Source organism: Falco rusticolus, chromosome 10 (genome assembly GCF_015220075.1).
Source record: "Falco rusticolus isolate bFalRus1 chromosome 10, bFalRus1.pri, whole genome shotgun sequence".
NCBI lineage: Eukaryota > Metazoa > Chordata > Aves > Falconiformes > Falconidae > Falco > Falco rusticolus.
Window position 1 is genome coordinate 8747281 of NC_051196.1, and position 23702 is coordinate 8770982.

The 23702-nt window shown below is 36.2% G+C and overlaps 1 protein-coding gene across 5 annotated transcripts in view; it reads right to left on the reverse strand.

Annotated features, from left to right (window-relative positions):
• SBF2 (SET binding factor 2) overlaps positions 1–23702 on the reverse strand; it is a 255148-nt gene that overhangs the window by 145338 nt on the left and 86108 nt on the right. For all 5 annotated transcript variants that reach the window (XM_037402206.1, XM_037402207.1, XM_037402209.1 and 2 more), the window contains exon 3: positions 8539–8676. In XM_037402206.1, coding sequence (XP_037258103.1) covers positions 8539–8676 — 138 coding nt within the window. The remainder of the gene's footprint in view (positions 1–8538; positions 8677–23702) is intronic.

Genomic DNA, 23702 nt, shown 5'->3' on the forward strand with positions numbered 1-23702 from the left:
AATGTAAGGTGAATGTATCCTATTTAATGATACAGCTTCACAATATTATTTACATTATAAAAGTGTAACTTTTCTAGTACAATATTCAGACTTCATTGGTGGATAATAGTTTCAAGAACACATCAATTCTCTTCTGATACTTAAATCACACACACAAAAAGTACTAATGCAGGGTAAAGCCTAAGTCAGACAGTTTATTAAATAAGGGGGGGGGGGGGGGAAATCACTTAAGTCATTACAGACTTACATTTGATTCTCTTCTTTCTTTTCTCTGTGACTTGACAAACTTTAAGGACACACCAAAACCCACTTACATATACAAGTCTAAAACAAACTGACTTAACTTTATTCATGGTTTCAGACTTGGCCCCAGGTATGTGGAATAGAGAAGAAAAGTAATTGCAGCATCCACATAGCAAGCAAATATCTCTTCTTAGCTATGAATTAATTTCATTTCCTGTAGATTTATGAATAAGTTAAAAACATTTGTGGATTACTTGATGTCTGATAAGGGTTGATCACACACTCCAAGTTTTCCCTTATGTGGCGGTGGACTACGAAACCTATCTTTCTCCTTCCTACCCACCCACTTTCATGAAACCACTCCAAGTGCATGATCCCTGCTGCCAGTCACATTTGGCTGACACTGGATGTATTTAGATGTTGCATGTGGGAAATCAGCATATAAACCGACATTTTCACATAAACCTCAATTCCGGCTTAAGAAATTATGTTAAAACGTTTAGTAGAAAAAGGTGACTGATTTTGTGCTACTTCAGTGAAAAACTGCAACTCATTTGAAGGCAACACGTGTGGCAACCAAGAAAACAAATGACAGCATCCAACTTTACTCGTATTAACTTTATGGTTTTTTATGCAACAGAGCTATTCATTGCTCTGATCCAGCCTTCAAACTTTAAGGTTTCCTCTTGAACCTTTATGCACCTAATTTTGCCGCAACATTCATATTATTTTAGGACGTCAGCTCTGCTGCTAAATATTGATAAATTTAACTTAAAAATAACAAATCTAGCCAAAATCTACATTAAGAACTTAAGCTAATTTTTAAAGATTAAAATGACCTACCAATATAATAAAAAAAAAATTATCCCTACTACTGAATATAGCTGATGTTAAGGGACTTACAGAGCTCAAGAACACATTAGCATTTGCTCCATCAGGATGTAGCTGAACTACAGTGCACATGAATAATAACTATCCTTCCTCTCCTGTTTTTTCCACCCCCATCTTCAGAACATGGACATGTCCATCTTAACACTTTAATATGTACACCCAAATCTGCCATTTATCAAATCTCCGACAATGAGGGCTCCTAAACAAAGCAACTCTAACTGTTATCCAGCTCTCCAAGACTATCAGCTGTCCATCAGGTCTTCACTTACATTGCTGACTCCACCCAGCTGGACCACTATGTCCTTCTGGGTCTCTGAACGACCTCTATAGCAGGCAAGCTCTGCTGAATTGCCTTTGTTAGAGATACCGCTGGTTTTCATACACAAGGGCAATCCAGGCATGATGACTGTGTATCTCCGTTCCAGGGGCATATGCTACTGAATTCAGTGCATTTAGTTCTGATTAATGTTGAGCAGAGAAAAATTAGGTATATCTTTGTGTCAGAGTGAGGAAAAGAAATTTAAACTGAGGTACTAATAGAAAAGTTAGAAAACACATAACATTAGATCTCGCTTTACTGCTCTAAAGGTAGAAATTGGCAGGCATTATTTGAAACTCAGAGGAAATCAAATGTGAACAGGAAGTGAAATTAGAATTGTACTTTAATTAATTCATCCAATCCTAGAGACAGAATAAACATGTCTCTTTACAGAACTTTCACTCAAGTACTTCATTATAATTGTCAAAAACAGTTTGCCCTATGCAAAATTTTGCACTGAAATTGTGCCAAGTTCAGCAAGCCTGCTGTTTTACTACTAACTGCCCAGCAAAAAAGATTTAAAGACCACAGATGATTTCTTATTTTAAGAAAAATTATTTGGAGTTTGTTTTAGTAATCTTGTGCCAATTGCTCATTTCGGACACATCGTTTTCTCGCCATGTGACTTAGTCTCTGCTGGTGTTACTTGCAGCCAAATACACTCTTAGCTGGTTTACTAACAATCAAAGGCCAAAAAACATTCAGCATCAATTCACTTTATTTACTTTTCAGATTATACAAACGCCTGTATCCAATAAATTCTAACACATGTACTGAAGTTAAAATAAACTTAGCTGACTGTCTCCAGAAGACAAATCTACATCCTGCCTACAATCTGCTGTACTGAACTAAACCCACAGGTAAATAGATGTACTTCATGGCTTGTCTATGCACACAGAATCATACCACTGCAGCTGAACTTATACTGGAATGATCACACCAGCATAAAAGCCAGTATCTTCACTTAATTTCAAAACAGGACATAAACTGTAGTAACGCATGGTAGGGATTCTATCAACTAAAGAAGAAAAGGACCCAAGGTAGAAAATTATGCCAAGATCGTACACACCAAACAGAGTAACCTCAAGCCTCTGTAACAGGTGAGCTCATTCACTCCCTAAATACTACTGACACTTCAAAGTATTTGTACAAGCTAGTAAGGAGTTTGCATTGCACCTTCCAGCATTACATAAAATTTACACCACCAGCATCTATTAAATTTTCAGCATTTAATGCACCTCACTTTGAAAACTCTGGAAGGTGCTTATATGAATTATCATCCAAACACACTGAAGTAACTTTGGAACAAAATTAACCTCATACCCAGACTTTCTACCTTTCAGTCCAGCTTACGCAGCCATAAGCCAAAGTGTATTTTTGGAGTAGGCCATTATGCTATGCACACTCTGGAAGATCTGGAAAGTCCAAGGTAATGCCCTTGCAGTTACCCTGTAAACGCTGAAATCCCAGAGGGCAATAATCAATAGCATTAACTAACTGTTTTCAACATGGTAACCTTAGCACTGAGGAATGTTAAAAAACTACAGTAACAAGTTTGTAACAAGAACTATGCATATGCAAATAGTAATTTCAGAGCTTTAGAGTTTGCTAAATCTTTCTGAATTTTCCCAAAGGCAGAAAATTTGATCCATGGATTCTACCCTTTCAAATTTTACACACCTAATCTAAGGTGAGGAGACCGCAGAGACCGAAGAAATGTAAGCAGAACAAACAGTAAAAATGAAATTAACTTAAAGGAAGCTATTAATTCATACCCTATTTTAACTATAATAAATAATTAATTATTCATAACCCTATTTTAAAGCCATGATGACTTTTATATAATATAGAACAGTATACGTGAAAGTATACCAAGGCAAAAATTTACACACCCAGATTTTTGTTTTGTTTCATTAAAATACAGTTAATTAATTCCTTTAAATTGCATATGGGTAAACGCATCAAAAAGACTTTCTTGCAGTGAATTGCTGAATTGGTATTTCTACTGTTAGAAAGTCAGATAAATTAGCTACTGTGTAGACACAGCACAGGAGTAAAGAGGGAGACCTTTACCCAACTTCTGCACCCTGCAACAGTATGAGTTCAAATGGGGGAGGCGTGTGCAAATGCGAGCTGGGGATAAACAGGACAGGAGACATTACTACCCGTTATTCAGAAGAGGGAAATAGGCTTTCCTCTGCACAACTGTTTTTACCTTAACTTTAAATTCCCACCTTAAGAGGAAGGCATATGTATATCTTAAAAGGATAGAAGGACATTAGAAATACAAGTCTATTTCTTACCATATAGAACATTACTGCAACTTTCCCTTTACACAGGAACAGGAAGGAAATAAAATGTTACTTGTAACTCCATATGCTATCATAGCAGCCATTTTTTAGTAGATTTAGAAAAATGATGATGTAATATAATAAACATTATTTTTAAAATTAGTGATTTTTTCAAAAAAATGTGGTTTAGGGCACTGACCGTAAGAGGTCACTTTCAGAACAGATTTGACATTTGGGATATTCACAAAAAGTCATTAAACTTCATCTTAAGAATAAGACGCTAACGTAATATCCAAAGGGGGATGAGGTTTCACACTTCAGAAAGGGTACAACTGCACCGAATGTTCTCATCCTCTGCTAAAAACCAAACGCCAGCAACTCATCAAGCAGCACACGCTTTTAACACAGTAGGATCACCAATTCTCCAGTCCAAGCACAAAAATTAAAAACTTTATGAAGCATGAAGTCATTCTGTTGGCAGTTTTTCCCTTGACTCAGGAAATATTTGTGAATGTTGTGAATCTGCCATTTTATGGTTTGGGAGTTTTACAATTTCTTTTTCCTCTTTTTGCAGGGGGGAAGAGAGAGGAAGAGAATGTGAATTGCAGGAAATGGGAGACTTGTGAATTATTACTTATGTGCATTTTCCAGAGTGATATATTTAATCTTACCAACTTTGTGATTGCAATGTTTTAATGTACATTTGCTTAAAACAACACTTAAGAATGATATACAATCTTGTAGTATGATTGTTATAAACAAATGTTTGGGGTTTTGTGCTGATCTCATTGAGCAGATTCTCTGTAATGCAAGAAATGCAGTTGCACAGGCTCACTTACTGGCATAAATCATTCTCTAATTTGTTGATGATGGGGTTGTGGAGAGAGGATAAATTTATTTCAAAGTGCAAGCCAGAGTACAATTTGACCATTAAGTTCCCAAATGACGTGAGTCCACATATTTTGAAAAGATTCTATCTATGGTGCTCTTGAAGCATTGTTAGTATAAATTCTAACTGTGTAATTGGTAAGAAGCACAGCCGAGGTCAGCAGAAGTATCTGCTGAGTCAAAAGTGTTAAATCAAGTCTTGGGTGTGCTAAGTGGTAACATCGAGAAACTGCTCTTAGAAATATGAACCTCATTTTAGCAAACAGTGTGTACACCACACAACTATACATAACGCATGTGTGCATGTCTGTGTGTACAAATACATCTATATATACATTTTTGATGACTAATAAAGTTACAGACACACAGTAACAGATTTATGAGTTGAATTCTGCAGATTGAAGTTACAATCCTTCTGAATACTCTCTAGCTGCTCAACAGCTTCCAGCTTCAGTCACCAGAAAAATAAGCTAAGTAGACTATGTTTTTTGCTCATAGGACAAGGTTTTCTTCAAATCAATGAGATTCAAGTCCACAGTGACAATCAAAATGGGGGGGGGGGGGGGGAGGAGGTGGCACCAACACAAAAAACCCTTCAAGCCACTGTGAGGGAACAGGAAATAGGGATGTTTTGATGTATTCTCCTCCTAATTCTGGTAGATAAGTGCAAGTAGTACATAAGGCATCAAGCTCTATTCAGTAGAGCATCTAAACAGCACCTTAAGCCAGAGAGAAATGTGGATCAGACCAAGCATGCGCTGCAGACACAAAAAGCTGGAAGGACAAACAAGTCTCAGATTTCTTTATACTTTCTATTAGTAGGAACTTGAGGTGAGAGAATCTTGCAGCACACAGATCTGCTCCGAAATACACTAAGGAAATCTAAATGACACCAGCTTTACCATTGCTGATTCATTATTAGACTGCCTCTAAGCAGTCTAGTCAACATTCCAAACTTTAGACTCCTGCTAAAGTCAAACTTTCACATGTGTCATTTTAATCTCAGATGAGAAACATATCCTCATATAGCTTTAACAAATGTTACTGGGACAATCAAGTGAGATTAGCATCGTAAAACAGAACAATTCAGGAAGGATTACATGGCAATGCTGTATCACCTCCATTCATAGTAACAAGTGAATTCTATCCCCATATTTAATGCAGTATCATTTGTTCACCTTCTTCATGAGTACAGATACGGAGTATTAAATCAGGCTAAATGTAGCATCAATCTCTTTGATATATTATCACAACTTTATGAAAGCTGATCACCAAGCTGACCAGCATCCACACAGATAAAAAATTCTGGGTCAGCTCAGAATGACAGTACTGCAACAATGCAAAGTATGATTCACAGATGTCAACAAATAAAACTGTATTTTATTTTCTAACCAGTGGTAGGAAGTTGAAAACAGGCCACCAGCTGATTACTAGAGCCTGTGCTTTCTCCAGAAAACTTATCATGCAACTGCCAAAAGATTAAACTGAATCCAGGGCTTTTGGAGATACCACAAAGAATACTTTTTTCCTGCAGACTATACAGCTTTTACAGTTGCTATATTAATTTTGCACCCTAGGTTATCATGGCTATTACCTAGGTATACCATGTCAGTATAGTCTCCTTACTTCTCAGGTCACCTTTATTTACCAATTATCCTGTAACAAACAGCTGAAGCAGGAACAAAGGGAGCCAGAATGACAGAAGTAGCCTTCTCAGATCCAGCTTGATCCATTGTGTCAAAATGGTTCTTGTACTATTATGCAGAAAGCTCAAAAAATGTTTGATAGTTCTCTTCTAACATTCACAAGCTGAGAAATTAACGTTTGTTTTCACTATGCAGTTTGTTTAACCACAGAAACTTCCATGCATTTGATTCGTTTTTTGTTAAGATGATTCTGCCAAGCCAAACCACTAATCTGCTCTAGCTGAACTCCAACCAGTCTCGTGTATCAGCAAAGTTTACCTGGTGAAGGCTACTGAGAAAGAAGTAACTTTTCCTTTTTGGAAATTCAATCTTACTTTTGTCTTAGTGAGTTCTAACAGTCCATTTAAAAAAAAAATAAAAATTGAACTGTATTTAAACTGTGAAGAGTACTGTCCAGATTTCATGTCCTGGACACTATGTTTCATGGACTGTTTGTTTAATGAGGCATGCATCTGAATGGTTAAATCAATATTACTTTCATAGCCCAATGCTTCATGAGTTTATGTTTCATTACAGATTGTACATGTGCTGAATTCTTGTCTAATGACCATGTAACAGGACACGTTCAATTATTCTCTTTGGGTTTTAGAAAGAAACAGGAAGTTTGGCTATAAACAATGCAGTCATAGAATAAATTTCACCACAGCAAGTTCATCTGAAAAATATGCATTCTTTACAACACAGCCAGGAATGGCATTATGAGAACCAACATCCTGCTGCACTCAGTTTTGGGGCTTTTTTTTTGCCTTTTCTTTTTCTTCTTTTTATTAACACTTAGGCAATACCAGAAAAAAAACTTTTAGTTAAGACTGGATATTTTGTGATGAGCATTACTTGAAAGATGGGGATAGTGAACCAAAAGCAGCTGCTAGAAACCACACGACAAATTACAAGTTTGCTAAATTTAGTGTATGCTATGAAATACATAGTGGAAGAAGAGTCAGCCATTGTAAATTTTTATCAGCTGGGAAAGAATTACTATAGAATATTTCACACTGCTTATAAAAACAAACGGAGGATGACAGACATTAAATAATGACAAAATTCTAATAGGAAGATGTCAGTTGACCTACACTAAAATTTAAGACTAAAATATATCTAATTTTTGTTACATTTCTGCTTTTAACTCCTTTTAATAATCTACAAAAATATCCACTTAAATTGTAGTGTTAATGAAATAAGAACAACTATTATTCCCTGGCTTCCAACCGTGCCTAGAAAAAGCATAACATTATTATCATTACTATGCTACATCTTTTAATTATTCTACAAATAAATATTCTACAAATAGGGGACCATTTCAACTCCAGTATTGAATAAACAAAGTACACTTGGATTATTAAAAGCATTTTCTCTAAAATAATGTTACAGTTCTTCACTAAAAGAGCAAAAAATTACTTAGCCAATTGATCTTAGCTGATTTTAATATACTTAATGCCAAGGTTTTACTCATTTTTTAATTTTCATATGGGAAATAAAATATTTCAAAACATAGCAATTACAGTCCACAATTACATATTGGATTAGGTTCTACCTTCTAAAGATTCCAAGTATTATGTCATAGCAGAGATTCTGTGAAGTACTGTACATCAAATAGGAAACAAATTGTCTATTTTTGAAAGACTGAGGTTGCCCAAAAATAATTAAACACATGTTTAAAACAAACACCGCCAAGTAGCTGACACCCAAAATCTGACCTACCTAAAAACTGAAGAATTATACTATCAGTTTTAAAATCTTGCCAGTAAATGCACTTACACAAATACATATACACACTGCAGCACACTTCTGTACGTTTGTCCTGTGCTGGCCTGATAGTGTTGGCCAGCAGAGGGAGCAGAAGTTAATAAACCTTTTTCCTAGAACAAAGATGAGAATCATTCATGCTGTGTCAAACACGGAAGTAAATGAAAGGAACACCATATTGGCTGTCCCTTTTAAAAAAAAAAAAAAAAAAAAAGTGGTAGAGAAAAAAAAATTCTCCAAAATGTTTTTGGCTGGTCTTTTTTCAAAGCAGATAAAAACAAAAAAGAACACAAACAAGTACATCAAGCTTACCTTTGCAGAAAAATGCATGCATTTCTGTATGGCAGAAAAATACAACCTTACCAGGAATAGCAAAATATTTTCTAAAGTTGTGCTCTAGAACATTAATCTGTTCGTTTGCTGCATTTTTATTATATATTGTAAATGTTTTTACCTGCAGGTTAATCTCTGCTTCATAGAAAGTTAAGCAGGAACAGTAGTGCCTCTCTGAGTCTATATCAGTCAAAACCACCACAAAGAACGTTGGCTGTTTTCTCTCTTTCGAAAGCTGCCATCCTCCAGGTTGGCAAAACTAATGCGGAGAAAAAAAAAAAGAAAAGAAAGAGACATATAGTTAAGCTGTAATATCAATTGTTACAAGAAATAGGAAATAACAGAACATTATCTGAAACAAGCAGCTCATTTCATTTTTCATTTAAAGTGAACATATGCAGGCTTGCAATATTTGGAGAGAATGGGAAAAACCCAATAGCTCTTGGAGTTGGTCAGACTGATATAAATCTAGCTCTATAGACATCAAGGGAGATTTAATAAACTCTATGAACTGAAGATGTGTTCCTCTGAATTCAGTATTCAAGATTATCTTTGCAGCGTTTACCAGGCAATAACAGGAATAAATTGACACATTACGCAGGTTTCATTTGGATAACAGTTTAGAATTGAAGCTAAAATTGTTGTGTCTCGGAATGTCACTAAATATTTAAATTTCTCCACTTATTTATCTAATAATTTATCTAACCAAACATAGATATTCTACTTACACCTACTTGCAAAATTATTCAATACTTATTCCTACAAAGGACTATTTATAGAGCATTATTTTTCATCCATTTATCGATTACCTCTATAAACTTCATCGTAAACATCTGAAATTTTGTAAGAGGTCACCCCATAGCAGGGATGTAAGTTTTGCCACTCCTTGAAAAATATGTTCAAGCTTCGTGATTTTCTAAGTCTCAGGGACAAAGAAAATCACTTGCTTCTCAGACTCAAAAAGGCTGCAGTTCTCCAAGTACTTCATCTTTACTTAGAATACTACGTTTCCAATCTCTTGCTGCAATGAGTAGACCAAATACGTGCAATACTTAAAACACATGTGAAATAAGCCTAAGTCCTTTCAGTATTTATTCCTTCAAGCTGACCAGGGCTGAGACAGTGCAAGTCACCAGAACCAAAGACAACACTTCTGACCTCAGAAGAGAGATGCACAAGCAGCATAAACAAAAAGAGAACTATAGCTCAAAAGCAAAGGGAAAAGTGTATGTTTTTTCTTCTCCTTTAAATGACTGGAGTACAACATTGGTTAATAACCTCTTCCCAGTAATGGAAGAGTGTACTGAAATTCAGAAATCAGTTTGCTGAAGGTTCTTGAGATGGCATTTTGCATTCACTGTTTCTCTTTCTTTAGGCTGAAGTCACATACATGAAAAACTCACAAGTACATTATTAGTAGTGGTAAAATTATAAACTTAGAATTTACATGGGGTGAAGGTAATAGCCCCTATACATATTAGGAATAATAAAAACAAACTAACAAAAAAACCCAAACAAAACCACACACTTTTCTACAATAATTAAGCAATGCTGATACCAAAGGAACCAGAGAGATAGGTCAAAAACTCATGTTTCCAGCAGTTGCTTCTTTCCCCTGGACAGCTGATAAAAACTGAAAGAGCATGAAAAGTAAGTTGTAAACATTTACTACAGATTCATCTTTAGAACTTCTACAATAAAACCTCAGTAGTCTTAGGTGAACAGCAGTTAAAACTGCCTCTGATATACAGTTTATTTTATGATCCTGGGAAAATCTTCAAAACCAAAGTTTTCTCATGTTACGTTCTTCAGATTCTAGATAGTCAGCTTAACACTTCTGAGTCTGCATCCTTAGAAGTGCTAAGCGCCCTGAACATCAAAAAGCAATCTGAGAAAAGACATCCTAGTCATTCCAAGCTAAACATCCAGTATTAGTCCATGATTTTGATAATACCGGCCTAATCTTGCTTTGGTTTTCATCCCATGTCAGTTAAGAATAAGAAGATACCACTATTAATCTTGGAGGACTGCCATAAAGATAATGTAATATGGTCAACATATACAGGCATTATAACAAAAGCATCGTTAAAAAGTTTGACAATAAAATCATTAAAGTTCCGTATGTATTGCGGAGTTTAGGTGGTGTGCGGTAAGCGAAGCCTGTAATCTGTAGTTTAAATAAGGTTAAAACCCCCAAAATTCTGAATAGGTGTTTGTTCAAGAAGTACAAGCCGAAACACAAAGAATGAAGTAAGATTCTCTTAATAAATAAAACCCTTCCGTGGTATACTGTTAAAACCAAATCATCCATGTAAGGTAGGTCAAATTAAGGCTGTTCATGCAGTCCTAACTTTGACACTACTTAAGCTCCGAAGGCTTGAGTTTACAATCTTAACACTCTTCCAGATCTGTCAAATCTACCAGTTCTGACAGGAGATCCTTGCTGGTGCCATTGCCCTGTAGCTTTAAGGGTTAATTTCCCATCTCATACCTCTAAGTAGAAATCTATCAGATTTTTGAGTGTCTGGAATTCCTGGACAAAGGACCATTCTGCATGCACCAAACACCACCCTACTAAAGGTATGGAAGGGCTGGTATATCCAAATAATCCACAACATCTAATGTATTCTGCACCCAAACGACAAACACATAAGCTTGGGATGTGTGGCTTATGCAGAGCTGGTTTTCACATGATACACACAGAATCTATGAATTTTGAACTTTGAGGTATTGGTAAGTTCATTTTGAATATACTTTCTGTATTTATTTTAAAACAAAGTAACTTCAAAATAATTCATTTTTTATTGTAATAAGCCATAATTATCATTAAGTCCAATAGACCATTAGGTCCACTGCATAAAATTTTTCCCAACATCCACCCTGTAAACTGGGAAACACAACGGGAAAAGCAACAGCTAAATTTTTAACTATAAGAAGTGACTGTTCATCTGGGCAGGCTGCTCTCAACAGCAATCTCTTGATCTTTATCCATGTCTAAATCCTACTCATGTCAGCAAGAACTGTTCCCAATTTCAAAATGATCGTCTGTATACCATATGCTTTCTAGATTTAACTATTTTACTAGAAAACAACAATTAGTGATTGTTAAGGAAAACAGCTGGAGCACACCCACTGGCTTACACAGAGAATCTGTGTTTTAAAATAAACCGAAAGGATTTTATAAATATAGAGATTGAGGATAAAGACAACGTGCTCCTTGAATGAATTAAACAATGAATGGTTCTCAGTTTCCTTAAAATAAGGTAATAAATACTAGTGCAATATTTGAAATGCAAACAAGATGGAGAAGAACTTTCCAAACTAGTATAAAAACAAAGTACTACCCATGATAGTGGCCAAACTGTGCTGGTTATCAGGAACAAGAAAATGTTTCCTTACCAAACCAGATGCTATACCAAAACAGACAAAACCACCACTGTGAATGCAATTCAAAGGTCATGCGCTTCTTCAGTAAACAAGAAAAAAACACAGAAGTTTAAAAATGAACATACTCCCATATTGTTTCACTTATTTGACAGAATTCTTGGAACCAGAACATAGCTTCTATCAAAGTCACTCCAACTCACTATTTATAGAAATAAGCCTCTAATGGTGGTGACTGCTTCAAATTGACTCCACATTACAACTGATCACCTTCTAAAATCCGGTGCAAAGATACAGATGTTGTGCTGAAGAGTATATACCAGATTTTATTGTTCAGGGTGCTGAAATGACGTTTCAAGGATTGTTTGAAACTGCAGGTACCCACCAAAGCAGCGAGCTTTCTCTTAATTATTCCCACAAATGCTTTCAAACTAAACAAGAAACCAGACAGACTTAAAAATGACCCATAGTGCTTTTAAACCCTGTACCTGGGTTAAAAATTTTGTATGTGTCACACCACAAGCCTTCTCTCTGAAGTCCTGACATGATTAATAAATGCTTAAAAGTGATACTTGTTTCTTCTAATTTTTATAAGCCAAATGTCACCTTTGCTTGATTCATAACTTTGTTCCTTCCTTCCTACCTAGAGCCATAGCTGTGCTTCTACTCCTTGCCTTGTTCTTCTCTATTAGAATAAATCATTTGCATAAATCAGCATGTACCTTACATATATCATACACAGCTTTGGTGATTAGAATCACAGAATCACAGAATTATCTTGAACTGGATCAATGAGGATCAAGTCTAACTTCTGACTCCACACAGGACAACCTCAGTTAAACAAAGGATCTAAGAGCATTGTCCAAATGCTTCTTGAACACCAAAAGGCTTGAGGCTATGGCCACTTCCCTGGGAAGCAATCTAAAATCTGTTGAAAAATTGAAGAAAATGTTAAAATAGTCACAATTTCTATTAAAGCACTGGAGGAAATAGGATGTAGGAAGAAGACTGACTGGATAGTGTGGAGTGAAGACTAAATACTGTTACTATAATGAACAGTAATTATACAGTGATCAGTGTTTCATTAGAAAAAAGTTTTAGTCATTTGTATCCTCACCATATGCACTGGTTTTGGCTGGGACAGAGTTAATTTTCTTCATAGAAGTAGCTAGTATGGGGCTATGTTTTGGATTTGGGCTGAAAACAGTGTTGATAATGCAGAGATGTTTTCATAACCGCTAAGTGGTGCTTACACAGAGTCAAGGCCCAATAGGCAGAACTATAATATTTACCCTCTCTATCTGTTGATCAGAAATTACTCATTTGCTGAATTGCATGTTAGATCTTTGTCATTTACCTCTGGGCTTCCACCTCAAGCACAACCAAGTCTGTAACAAAAAGTCAAACCCACATTCTAGTTGGGTCTGTGTAGCTACAGACTGGAAGACTGCACTCTCTGCACTTTACATGGTTTTCTGTATCAATGATCTGGTCAGCTTTCCATCAGAAATCCACTGCCTCTGATGGTACTACCCAAGTAGAAAGGGGGAAAAAGCTTGTTCAGAAAGCTTACAACATGATACGTTCTCTGCAAGTCATCCATTGACAGCATTTCTGTAAGAGTTTATACAGAACAGAAGACAAGGTTTGTGATATACCATTACAGATAGATCCCTGCACTTAATGAAATAATTACATTTAAAATACATTCTCACACTATGTATTTTCTTCAAAATACATTTTTGCCTTGTTTCTTGTTAAATAAAATCCACCGGTATTTGGATGCATATAAAATAGAAAACATCTGAACTCCATTGACAAGACTTGAATTAAAAGATCCCAAAATTACTTTAGAATTTAAGACATCTGACAGAGATATCCACCCTCCTTTCCAGTTTAACCAAACATTTGATTCTCTCGTGGATCACTCTGGGCATTAAGTTTCATTTTATTAAGCCTGCTTCTGTAGGCTTTCTTTTACTTTTCAAACAACTGTGTATGTATCATCAACATCTTTTCTACAAACCTCCCTGAAAATAAAGGACCATGTTCTGAACATTATGTGAAGGAAGTTTTTTCCATCTGGACTTGCATGACCTAGCACCAGCTGCTGAGTATTTCACCATTTCACCATTCACTTATGTATGGAATTTTGGCAAAGGGAATTTTCTTTTTTCAGATGCATACCTCTACTTAAAACAAAACAAAACAATGTTCACTGGCATAATAAAAAAGCAATGATATGAAGCTGTAAATCTGAGGAAATACTTGCAGCTTTGGGGATACCTCTGAATGTAAACAGAATACAAAATATACACTGAATTTTATAACATCTTCCTGCCTTTCAACATCTTGTATCTAAGAAACCACACATTTATTCTTAGCCTAGTCCAAAATAAAACTAGTGCATTTAAAAGATACTGCAAATTATTTCAGGTAAAAGCCTGTTTCAAGGGTTGTAGAATATTCTGATGATCAAGCATAAACAATTAAACTCACACATAAAGAAAAAAAAAGTTTCCAATGATGAAAGAAATATAAAGGTCTTTTCTACCCTGGAATACACTGATCTACAGAGTTCCCCAAGATGAACCTTTACACATCACCTCATGGCACCAGTGACCTGCCAGAACCTGCTGCCAGGGTCTGCCACAAAGATGCTTGCAAACCAGCTGCCCACCTTACCCGCCCGGTCCAGTCAGAGGCCAGAGGGGTGCTAAAGCCAGAAAAGACATTAAAAAGCCAACATTATCACATTAGCAGAGGTGGGAGGATTTTTTGTGGCTACAGGTGACATTAGCATCCAAGAAGAGTTAGAGGTGGATAATCTTTCCCCTCCTTGCCTGGGACAGACTGTCCCCACATACTGTGAACATTTCTGCCTCAGTAGTTAACTTCTCAGTCAAACATAAAAAACATGTCAAAAGAAGACATTCAGAAACACTTCCCCTCAGAAAAAAGATCCTCAACCACATTCTTGGGCTTCCTAAGGCTGAAAGTTGCTGAAAGATCTCTCAATGGCACTAATCCTGCACAAGTGACAGATGAGGCATTCTATAATTTGAGCTACAGATTAAAGTGATCCTCAATAATCAGATGCTCAAGCTTGTCACAGGTACCCTCAAGCAAAAGTCTAAGAGAAGTTAAAATATCTGGGAACATCTCAACTAGTATCAGCTAATTCATCCTCCAAGATCATAACGACAGAAAAGTCTTTTACTGAAATTCATCGAGAACTGGTTAACCTCTCCCACATACTAGCCAATATATATAAGCCTGGGTGTACATCTACAGATGCACATGGAAAAAAAAAAAAAAAAACCACCCAAAAAAAAAACCACAACCAAAACAGTTTCAAGTTCATTGCTTTGCTATTTTAAATTGTTGTGTAATTTTAAACACCTTTCCACAATGAACTGCTACGCTGAAAACTCAAACTTGAAAAAAAGCACTTCTACAAGGACCATATTGCTCGTTTGTCTTCTGAAAAAATATTTGACTAGCTTTTAGAAAGCAAACTATACCCACTGGGAATCAGTTTCTTTTTCTGCTTTTAGAATACCTAATAGCTCCATTTCAATGCCTTATTAAAATAAATAAATAAAATCTGTCAAATAATCTTTTGCTACTTCTGAACAAAACCAACCTAGACGACAGATGTGGTGATTTACAAATAACTACTATACTTTAATACCTTTATTTCAGAAATGGTACAGGATTAATGATGACATTCTGAATGGGGTTTTCTTCTCAAAATGAACCTCCAACATCTATATTCTAATCATGTGTAGTAAAGAAAGTGAAATTAGTGGCTTTGTGCAAATAATTAATAGTTTGGACTTCTTATTCATCTATTTAAATCATGCTCCCCCCTCTTGTTTTCAGCCAAGTGCCCATCAAGATAATCTTAGAGCAATTTAAAGTTCTGAGACCCTTGGACTCAGAATCCTTTTTTACCACCACTCACAACAAAACCCAACCCACCCACCATCCTCTGGGCTGCCTCAGGCAAAGACAGCAAGACAGCCGTGGGCCATAAACCAGCAATTCTCAGGCGCACATCAGTATACATTAGGTGTCTGAAGCAAATATTTTATGCCAGAGGATTTTTGATTTTTTCATCATACATTTTAAACTTCAAAAAGTTAAACAGTCGTGAATTTAAACTCAGGACTTGCAATTGAAATTTAGGAACATACAGCCTGCTTTTAAAATTTCTCTTACTGAGAAATGCTTGTTAGTCAGCAGTAATTGTTGCCAATGACATCGTTGGTAAAAAGAATAACAAGAAGTCTGGATAGTAAATATTCAACATGAAAGCAGAAAAGACAATCTCAATGCAGCAATAAATTCAAGTGAGGCATGACTTTTGTAAATTATACTTCGATTTGAAGAATACAGGTCTATAGTGAATGAATTGTGTTTGGCTATGAGACAAAAGTATGAGTACGAGTGGAAAACATGAGTGGAAAACATCTGATATTGAGAATATCTCTGAAGCAATACTGAAAGAAGGACACTAAAAAAGAATATCATTACCAAAGAAATTCATTCTTTGTATTAAATGCTTGTGTTTCAATTTTCAGCACAAAATGGATAAAGAAGCATCTTTGTCCCTCTTAACCTATTCAACATTCAGTGCTCAGGAGTGGTTTCCAAAATGCACTCTGACACTAAGACAATGGTAATTTGTTTGGTGTTTTTTTTCTATGTTTACTGACCACTGTCTATACACTTGAGGAGACTGGTAGTCATCTGAGGTATACAAGCCTAGAAAAACAGTTTCCATTTAGAAACATAAATGAGCATTTTATACATACCTAATTTATCGGTCAAGCATAAAATATTAATCTTCCCTAATGCACTCTCTTCTCTGCTTCTCTACCCCTGCCTTCTTTCATTCCCTTTCTCTTTTGACAGTAGTAGTATTGTGTTACAACAGCAGCCATAAACTTTTTCAAGTCTTCAATTACTTCCCAACTCATTTTCTAGATAACACTATAAACAATCTTTCAAAAGATATATACAGCATGTACAAGTATAATGATTGCATTGGTTGAATGAAAAAAAAAAAGTACAGCAGAGTAATTAATGAACATCACTCAACAATTACAATTGGCACAGAGTAAGCTAATCATATGATCATAAATTTTGATTTGACGTTTTAATACTTAAATATTCCACCAGAGGAACTGGTCAATGTTATATAAAATACTAGAATAATACACAAAGTCCTCATCATCTTATTTTTATAGCTTACACCTGCACAATCAGTTATTAAACCACACTGTTAATACCATATCCAGTCTCACTGCCATGTTTGAAAACATTCTGCTGCTCTCCAGCAATTGTAAAAAAAACTGCAAGAAGCCTTGTGTTAAGATTTTTGCATTAATGATCTTGTAACTCCTTAGAATATATCTGCTAGAGAAGGGTTCAAAGACTCAACACTTAGAAAAAAGTGCATGGGTGTGAGGGTGTGCATAAGTATGTGGTAAAGCTGTGTGTACTAAAAAGAACGTTGATCAGAATTGATGGAGGCCTAGCAACTAAAAGTTCTGTAACTGCTGCAGCAAAATAGACTTAAAGAGATTTAAGAGAGATGCCAACAGCTTCAAGATGACAAAATACACAACAGGAGGTCTTGAAATACACAAATTAATTAAGAAGTTAGAATTTGCTCTTGAAATAGAGAAATTAGACTAGAAGATATGCTTATAGACCAAAATATAGACAGTAATATATACCTTATAACCCCTGAAGAAAATGCACTTGGTCCAAGCAAAATTATAATCAATTTCTTTTTGAAATGTACCCCTTCACAATGCTACTCTCTGAAACTCAAAGTGAGTTTGAAAGTGCCCAGAGGAGCAGCAGAACGAAGGACAGGAAACCAGATCAAAACAAGCAGCAGGCTGCAAGTCAGCATATCTAATACCAGGAAGGGATATGTGCTTCTAGGTCTGATTCTAAGGAAGATTCCTCCAAACCTCCCATGTTTTATATGAAATCTCCATGTTTTGGGGTAGGTCATACTCAATCTGCACAGGATTCAGCTAACTTCTGAATTTCACCGTGCCTAATACCTCACCTCCATAGACTGAAACACATGGGTCTCCTGAGACTAGATCCATGTCTTCTGATCTAACCATCCTCTCGGAATAACAGCAGCAAAATGGCGGTGCCATCTATCCCAGTGAATTATCATTACCTCTTTTAATTGTTTTGAGCACCAGACATCAAGTTGAAATACATTAATCTACCTTACCCTACCCTACTGTTTTATTTTCATATCCAAATGTTGTCGTAACCCAGTGTGCCTCCAACATCTGGAACACAGACCACACACCTCAAGCAGCTTTCTGCCAGTTTAGTCAGAGACAGCATGTCCCTCCCAACACCAGTGCTCACATCTAGTAAGGGGAAAATAAGGGAAAAGAGGAGAGAATGGCTGGCATAGGGAAGGGGCTTTTGGAAACCTGGGGAAGTCTAAATGGGTTGGCAGTCACCTAGCCCAGCACAAGCCCCTCTAGCCACGTGAACAGTGGAAGGTCTGAGAAGAGAACGCGTCCAGGACTGCATCCTACTACCTGTCACATTGCCAAAGACACTGTGGCAGCCATCGTTCCCGCCAGACACTGCACTGCACCTCACCCAGCCTGCTCACCATCACCTTCAAACTGACCGGAGCTGCAAGGCACGGAGGTAACTACAGTTCGCTGCACCAAAAGCTTTATTCAGCTAAGAGAACTTAAATTAAAAATAAGAAAAGGAATTTACAGAAAGGGTGGTATATTTCTGGCCTGTTCATTTTGGGAAATTAACAGTACTTCTTGTATGTCTTGAGTTACCATTTCCCACTTACGGTCACAATCAATTTCCCCTTTTGCAGTTGTGAGTTTCCATAAAGAAACAGAAGAGAAAGTGCATAAACATAGGAAAATGAAATGTGGCTAAAAATCTCACAAAGAAACATCTTCTCATGTGAGTAAAAGCCTAGATTAAAACCTGAAATAAAAATAAAAATAATAAAATAAAAATTACTGGATTGTGATATGAATGTATCCTACTAACGAAGTTCTGTACATTGGCTGCTACTACTGAATTTTACATTTCCACAGTGTTGAGAAAATATGAAATGCACTTCCTGTCAGCACTCTCACCAAGAACGCAGTGAAATAAGCAGTATGAAAAGACAGCTGAAAAGTTTGGTGCTTTCCATTGAGTTCCAGTTTCCTGGGCAGAAAAATTGGATCAACAGGATGAGATATACTTGTCCTCTCTTTGCACAAAGCTGAGGCCTGTATCACAACCAGTGGGCACTACTACCGGACTACATTACAGGATGTCTTTATGGGTGTGGTAAGAGTTTGTCTGGCAAAAGCTCCAGCACAAACAAAAAGGCTTTGTGCCACTGTAGATGCTTTCTTGTGCATGGCTGGCCTGCCAGCAAACAGCTGTTTTGATGAAGAGACTGTATTTCCTCCAAGTAGGTTTGCAAAATTTAGCAGTTTCTGAATTAAGAAGATAATAAGAGATTCCAAAACTTGTCAAAATGAAACTTCAGCAAGGTTTGGCACTGAGAAAGTTTCTATTTGTAAGTTCTTAACTAATCAAGGCAACCGCTTTTCCTCCCTGTCAGCATTTCTCCAGCATACTCCATGTTTGGAAGACATCTTAAACTCAAGTTTTGCCTATCAACAGAAGACTACAAATTACACGTTCTCCATTCTCCACCATGTGATAATTAAAACAGAGAAAAATAGAGCATTGAAGATTTTATGGGGAGCATGCTTCTGTCATAAGATGTTACAGGAATAATAAAAAATAATTTAGAAGGGAGAATGTGAAAACCTCTGATAAAAGTCAACGTTTTCAAACTGACTGCCTCAAGTAATTTGCATGCAAGAGAAAAAAACTGAGAAGCACTTCACCACTGAAGTTAGTATTCCCCAACTTTTCCAAAAGGGGAGAATCCCAGGGGCCTAGAGACTGCAGACATTATTCCTATGCTTTAAAAGGGTAAAAAGAACATCCAAAGGAAATTACAGACTAGTTCAGAACAACAGTCAACTCAGGTCAATTATGAGAAGGTTATTTGAAGCTGTATCAGAGACAAAATTCAAATATACAAACAGAATGATTGCTGGTATGTTTCTGTAGAAAACAAGCCATTAAAAAAGTTCTTGAGGTGTGGGGTAATAGCCATACAATGCAGCTTATAAGTGTAACCCCAACCACATGGTATACTTGGACTTTTTTCTTTTTTTCTTCCTAAAGGTATTTGATTTGATACTTCGTGACAATTATATTTTAAAAGTACATTGGATGACATTGGTATGGCATATATTCCAGGGATTAAAAGACTAGCTTGCAGACAGACTGGAAATGATAACCATTAGCAGAGACACAAATCAGTGAAGCCACCTCTACTGAAGAAGCATTATCTAATTCTCCACCTTCCTTCCAGCTAAAAAGACTCAGCCTTTCCTACGTGTCATTACTGGGCAGTCACAGAGCTGCTAAGAAAGTCACTTCAGAACATGGTATAGAGAATGCAAAAGACAGTTTTTCCAAATAAGACTCAAAAAACCCCAAAACAAACAAACAATAAAAAACCCCCAACCAACAACAACAAAATCCAACAACCAACCTGGAGGTGGAAACAAGTGTCTTATCATGAGTTTAAAAGAGCTCAGGTTTTTTTTTAGTTTACTGCAGAGAGTTGAGAAGCACTTCATGGAGTAGTTCTATGTAGATAAGGTGTTTGGTAGTAGGACAATTTCACAGAAGTGTTCTGTATCCCGTATATTACAAAATCCAGAAGTCATCATCATAAAAATTAAAACCTCAAAATAAGATGTCACTCTCTAGTCAGCGAAGAAGATGTACAACTGGAACAGATTATCAGGGTAAGCATTAGGCTCCCCCCCTCAGTTGGAGTTGCAATCCTTCAAGTAAAATTGAACAGCTTTTGGAAGAAATTACTCAGTCCATGTCAGCCCAGACCAGTATGGGACCGGGAAATCTATGCATGAAACCTTGTGTTCCTTCCTTTTCAGGGTCTGAACATGCTCAGAACACTTGAAGCTCTACATTATGATATGATTATAATCATATCTAATACTTCAGAGCTTCATCCATTCAAGCATAGAGATTCAGACAGAATTTCCACCTGAATAACTAATTGGGCATCCAAATTTTTGCAAGAGAGCCAACGGCAGTGATCCAGCACTTCATGGGGCTGGCAGTTACTGCAGAGAAGTCTGGCTGGCCTGTCTTGCTTATGTGACTACATGTTGTATGCCAAACCAAGGGCTGAGAAGGAATTTTCTACCAAATCAAGCTGAGAGGGATTCAAGGATTTCTTTTGCCTGTCTGTTTTCCTTTGTAGCATACGGTATGTTAGTACCATCAGTGCAATCAATTCCTTTAAACTCAGGAGATGTTCTGGTCTCATCCTCATCTCAAGAACACTATCAATTTGGACAGAACTGAAACTAGATGGTGTAAGTAGAATTGCTGGACACAAATCAGTGGTGCTAATTAATAGACTCTAGTTAGACTAAATAAACTGATCTATTACATATGTCTTCTCTGTGAAGCCAGAAAACCACACAAAAAGAAGTTTTTAAATATAAACTGACATGTTTTAAAAGAAAGTAAAATTTCTTGTTTATGAGCAACATACCAAAATGTTGTATCATTTCATACAGTAAAAAATTGGTTCTTGGAAAGCATGGAGTAGGACTGGATATGAAGGAATAAATATTCTTCATGTGGGTTGGTAGGGATTGGATAATTCTACCTTGGCTTGAAAATTTAATACAAAATAATTGGTCAGACTCAATACTTGTAAAATATTTTACTGCTTAAAAACACCTGTTATTGGTAATTAACTAAAATAATGCAGTGTTAAGAGAACTGAAAAATGTAAGCTGTTAGCTTTACTGTTTGGAATAAAACATACTTTCCTCCCCTCTGTCCCAAGGCGGTTAACAGGCGCAGAAAAAATAACCCCTTTAAGCACACTTGCACATTTCAACTGCATCCAAGTGTGCTCTGCGGTGACAGCATGCCCAGAAAAAGGCGTTCTCTTCGCTTTTTACTGGTAGGATAATGACAGTCTCTTATGTCCAAAGCACCTGGGCTGTCCTTACAGTTCTTCCAAACTGAACATCATTGAACATTATTAGTTACAGGTCATCTCATAAAATACAGGGAGTAGAAACAGAAACCACATCTTTGTCATGCAAACTGCACAAGACACGGGGAAAATATATTGTTGTTATTATACATATGTTAAATTATTATCAATTAATTATTTACACAATAGAAGAAGGTATTGAATAGTAGGAATTAATACGCAGGAAAATACATTGTAAAGATCACATTTTCATTGAAAACAATAACTAACACATTTGTTTCCCAGAACTAATCAAATGTTAGTCGTACTCCTATATATAAAAATAGAAATACTAGTCAACCATGGGGGGTTCCCTTCAACTGTCCCATAAGCATACAGAGGAAATAGGAATATTTCAAGACATCTGTAATGTCTTACATACTTTGAATAAAATAAAGAGCCAAAACACTTAACAGTACTGAATTTTATTCCAAATTATACCCAAGAGGAAGCCATCTGCAGGAAAAATAAAAAGTAAAAAAAAAAAAAAAACAAAAAAACAAACCACAAAAAAACCCCAAACAACAACCAAAAAAATAACCACACCACACTTACTTGGACATCACTTGTGCAATACAGCTATCCAAAAGGACAGCATGTTCTTTTAAAAGAATGACTACTCAATCTTCCATGATACAAGCAACATAAAAATCACCTGAAAGATTTTGGTGATTTACTAAGAATAAATTATATAGTGTTTCAGTGAAACACTGATTTACTTTTGCTTCTTTTATTTTTCCCCTCATCTAACATAAAATATTACTATATTGGCAAAAGCCATCTTTAGAAGACCATGAAATTGTTTGAAGTTACCCACAATCAAGCAAATCACTGCTGGTATGGGTCAAGTTTGAAAAGAGACCAAAACGGAAGGTCCAAAATGCATTGGTAGTTCAGCACTGACATCTATGAGGCCATAAAAGTCTGGAGCCTCTCCTTTAGACAACAGAAAATGCCAGGTAACACTTCAACAGAGAAATGAGAATTTATAGTTTATCTATCCACCCACAGTAAAACTAAAATTCAATATATCAGGAAGACATTTATAAAATGCTACTACAAGGCACAATCTTTGTCAGTAAGATGACAACTATGTCATAAGTGCCGAAGATGACATATCAGTTGTGACGGTCTTGTCTGAGCAGCAAGGACTGAAAAGCTGCCTACAAATATATTAGCGTATTCATCATTTTGTCTCAGGAGTAATGATACAAGATGAGCAGAAATACCCCACTGCGTGCAGCATTTCCTGATGCATCAATGTTTCCTACATTCCTAAGTCTCCAAAATATGAAACAGATCATACTAAAGAAAAATAATACGAAAAATATTTGCTGCAAACTCCAAACAAATTAAGTGAAAATTTGAAAATAACTATGCAGTACTGGATAAACATTAGAAGACTAATATATGAGCTTTGACAATGTTTGTATGGGTTACATTAAAAAAAAAAAAAAAAAAACAAAAACAACAAATAAAAAACCACCAAGAAAAAAAACCCTTTCAGCAGTTGCATACCAGGAAACATATGTTGACCCACAACATCTGAACAGCTAACGATGCCGTCCTACACTCAACCTACAACAGCACAGAAGAAAAGCAATTTTTCAGGGTATCTGGGGATTCCAGGACCCTTTAAAACATCACAAAAATTCTCTGCTATTTCCATATTTGCTAGTCAACACCATGAAATTTAAGAAACAGTTTATTTTTCT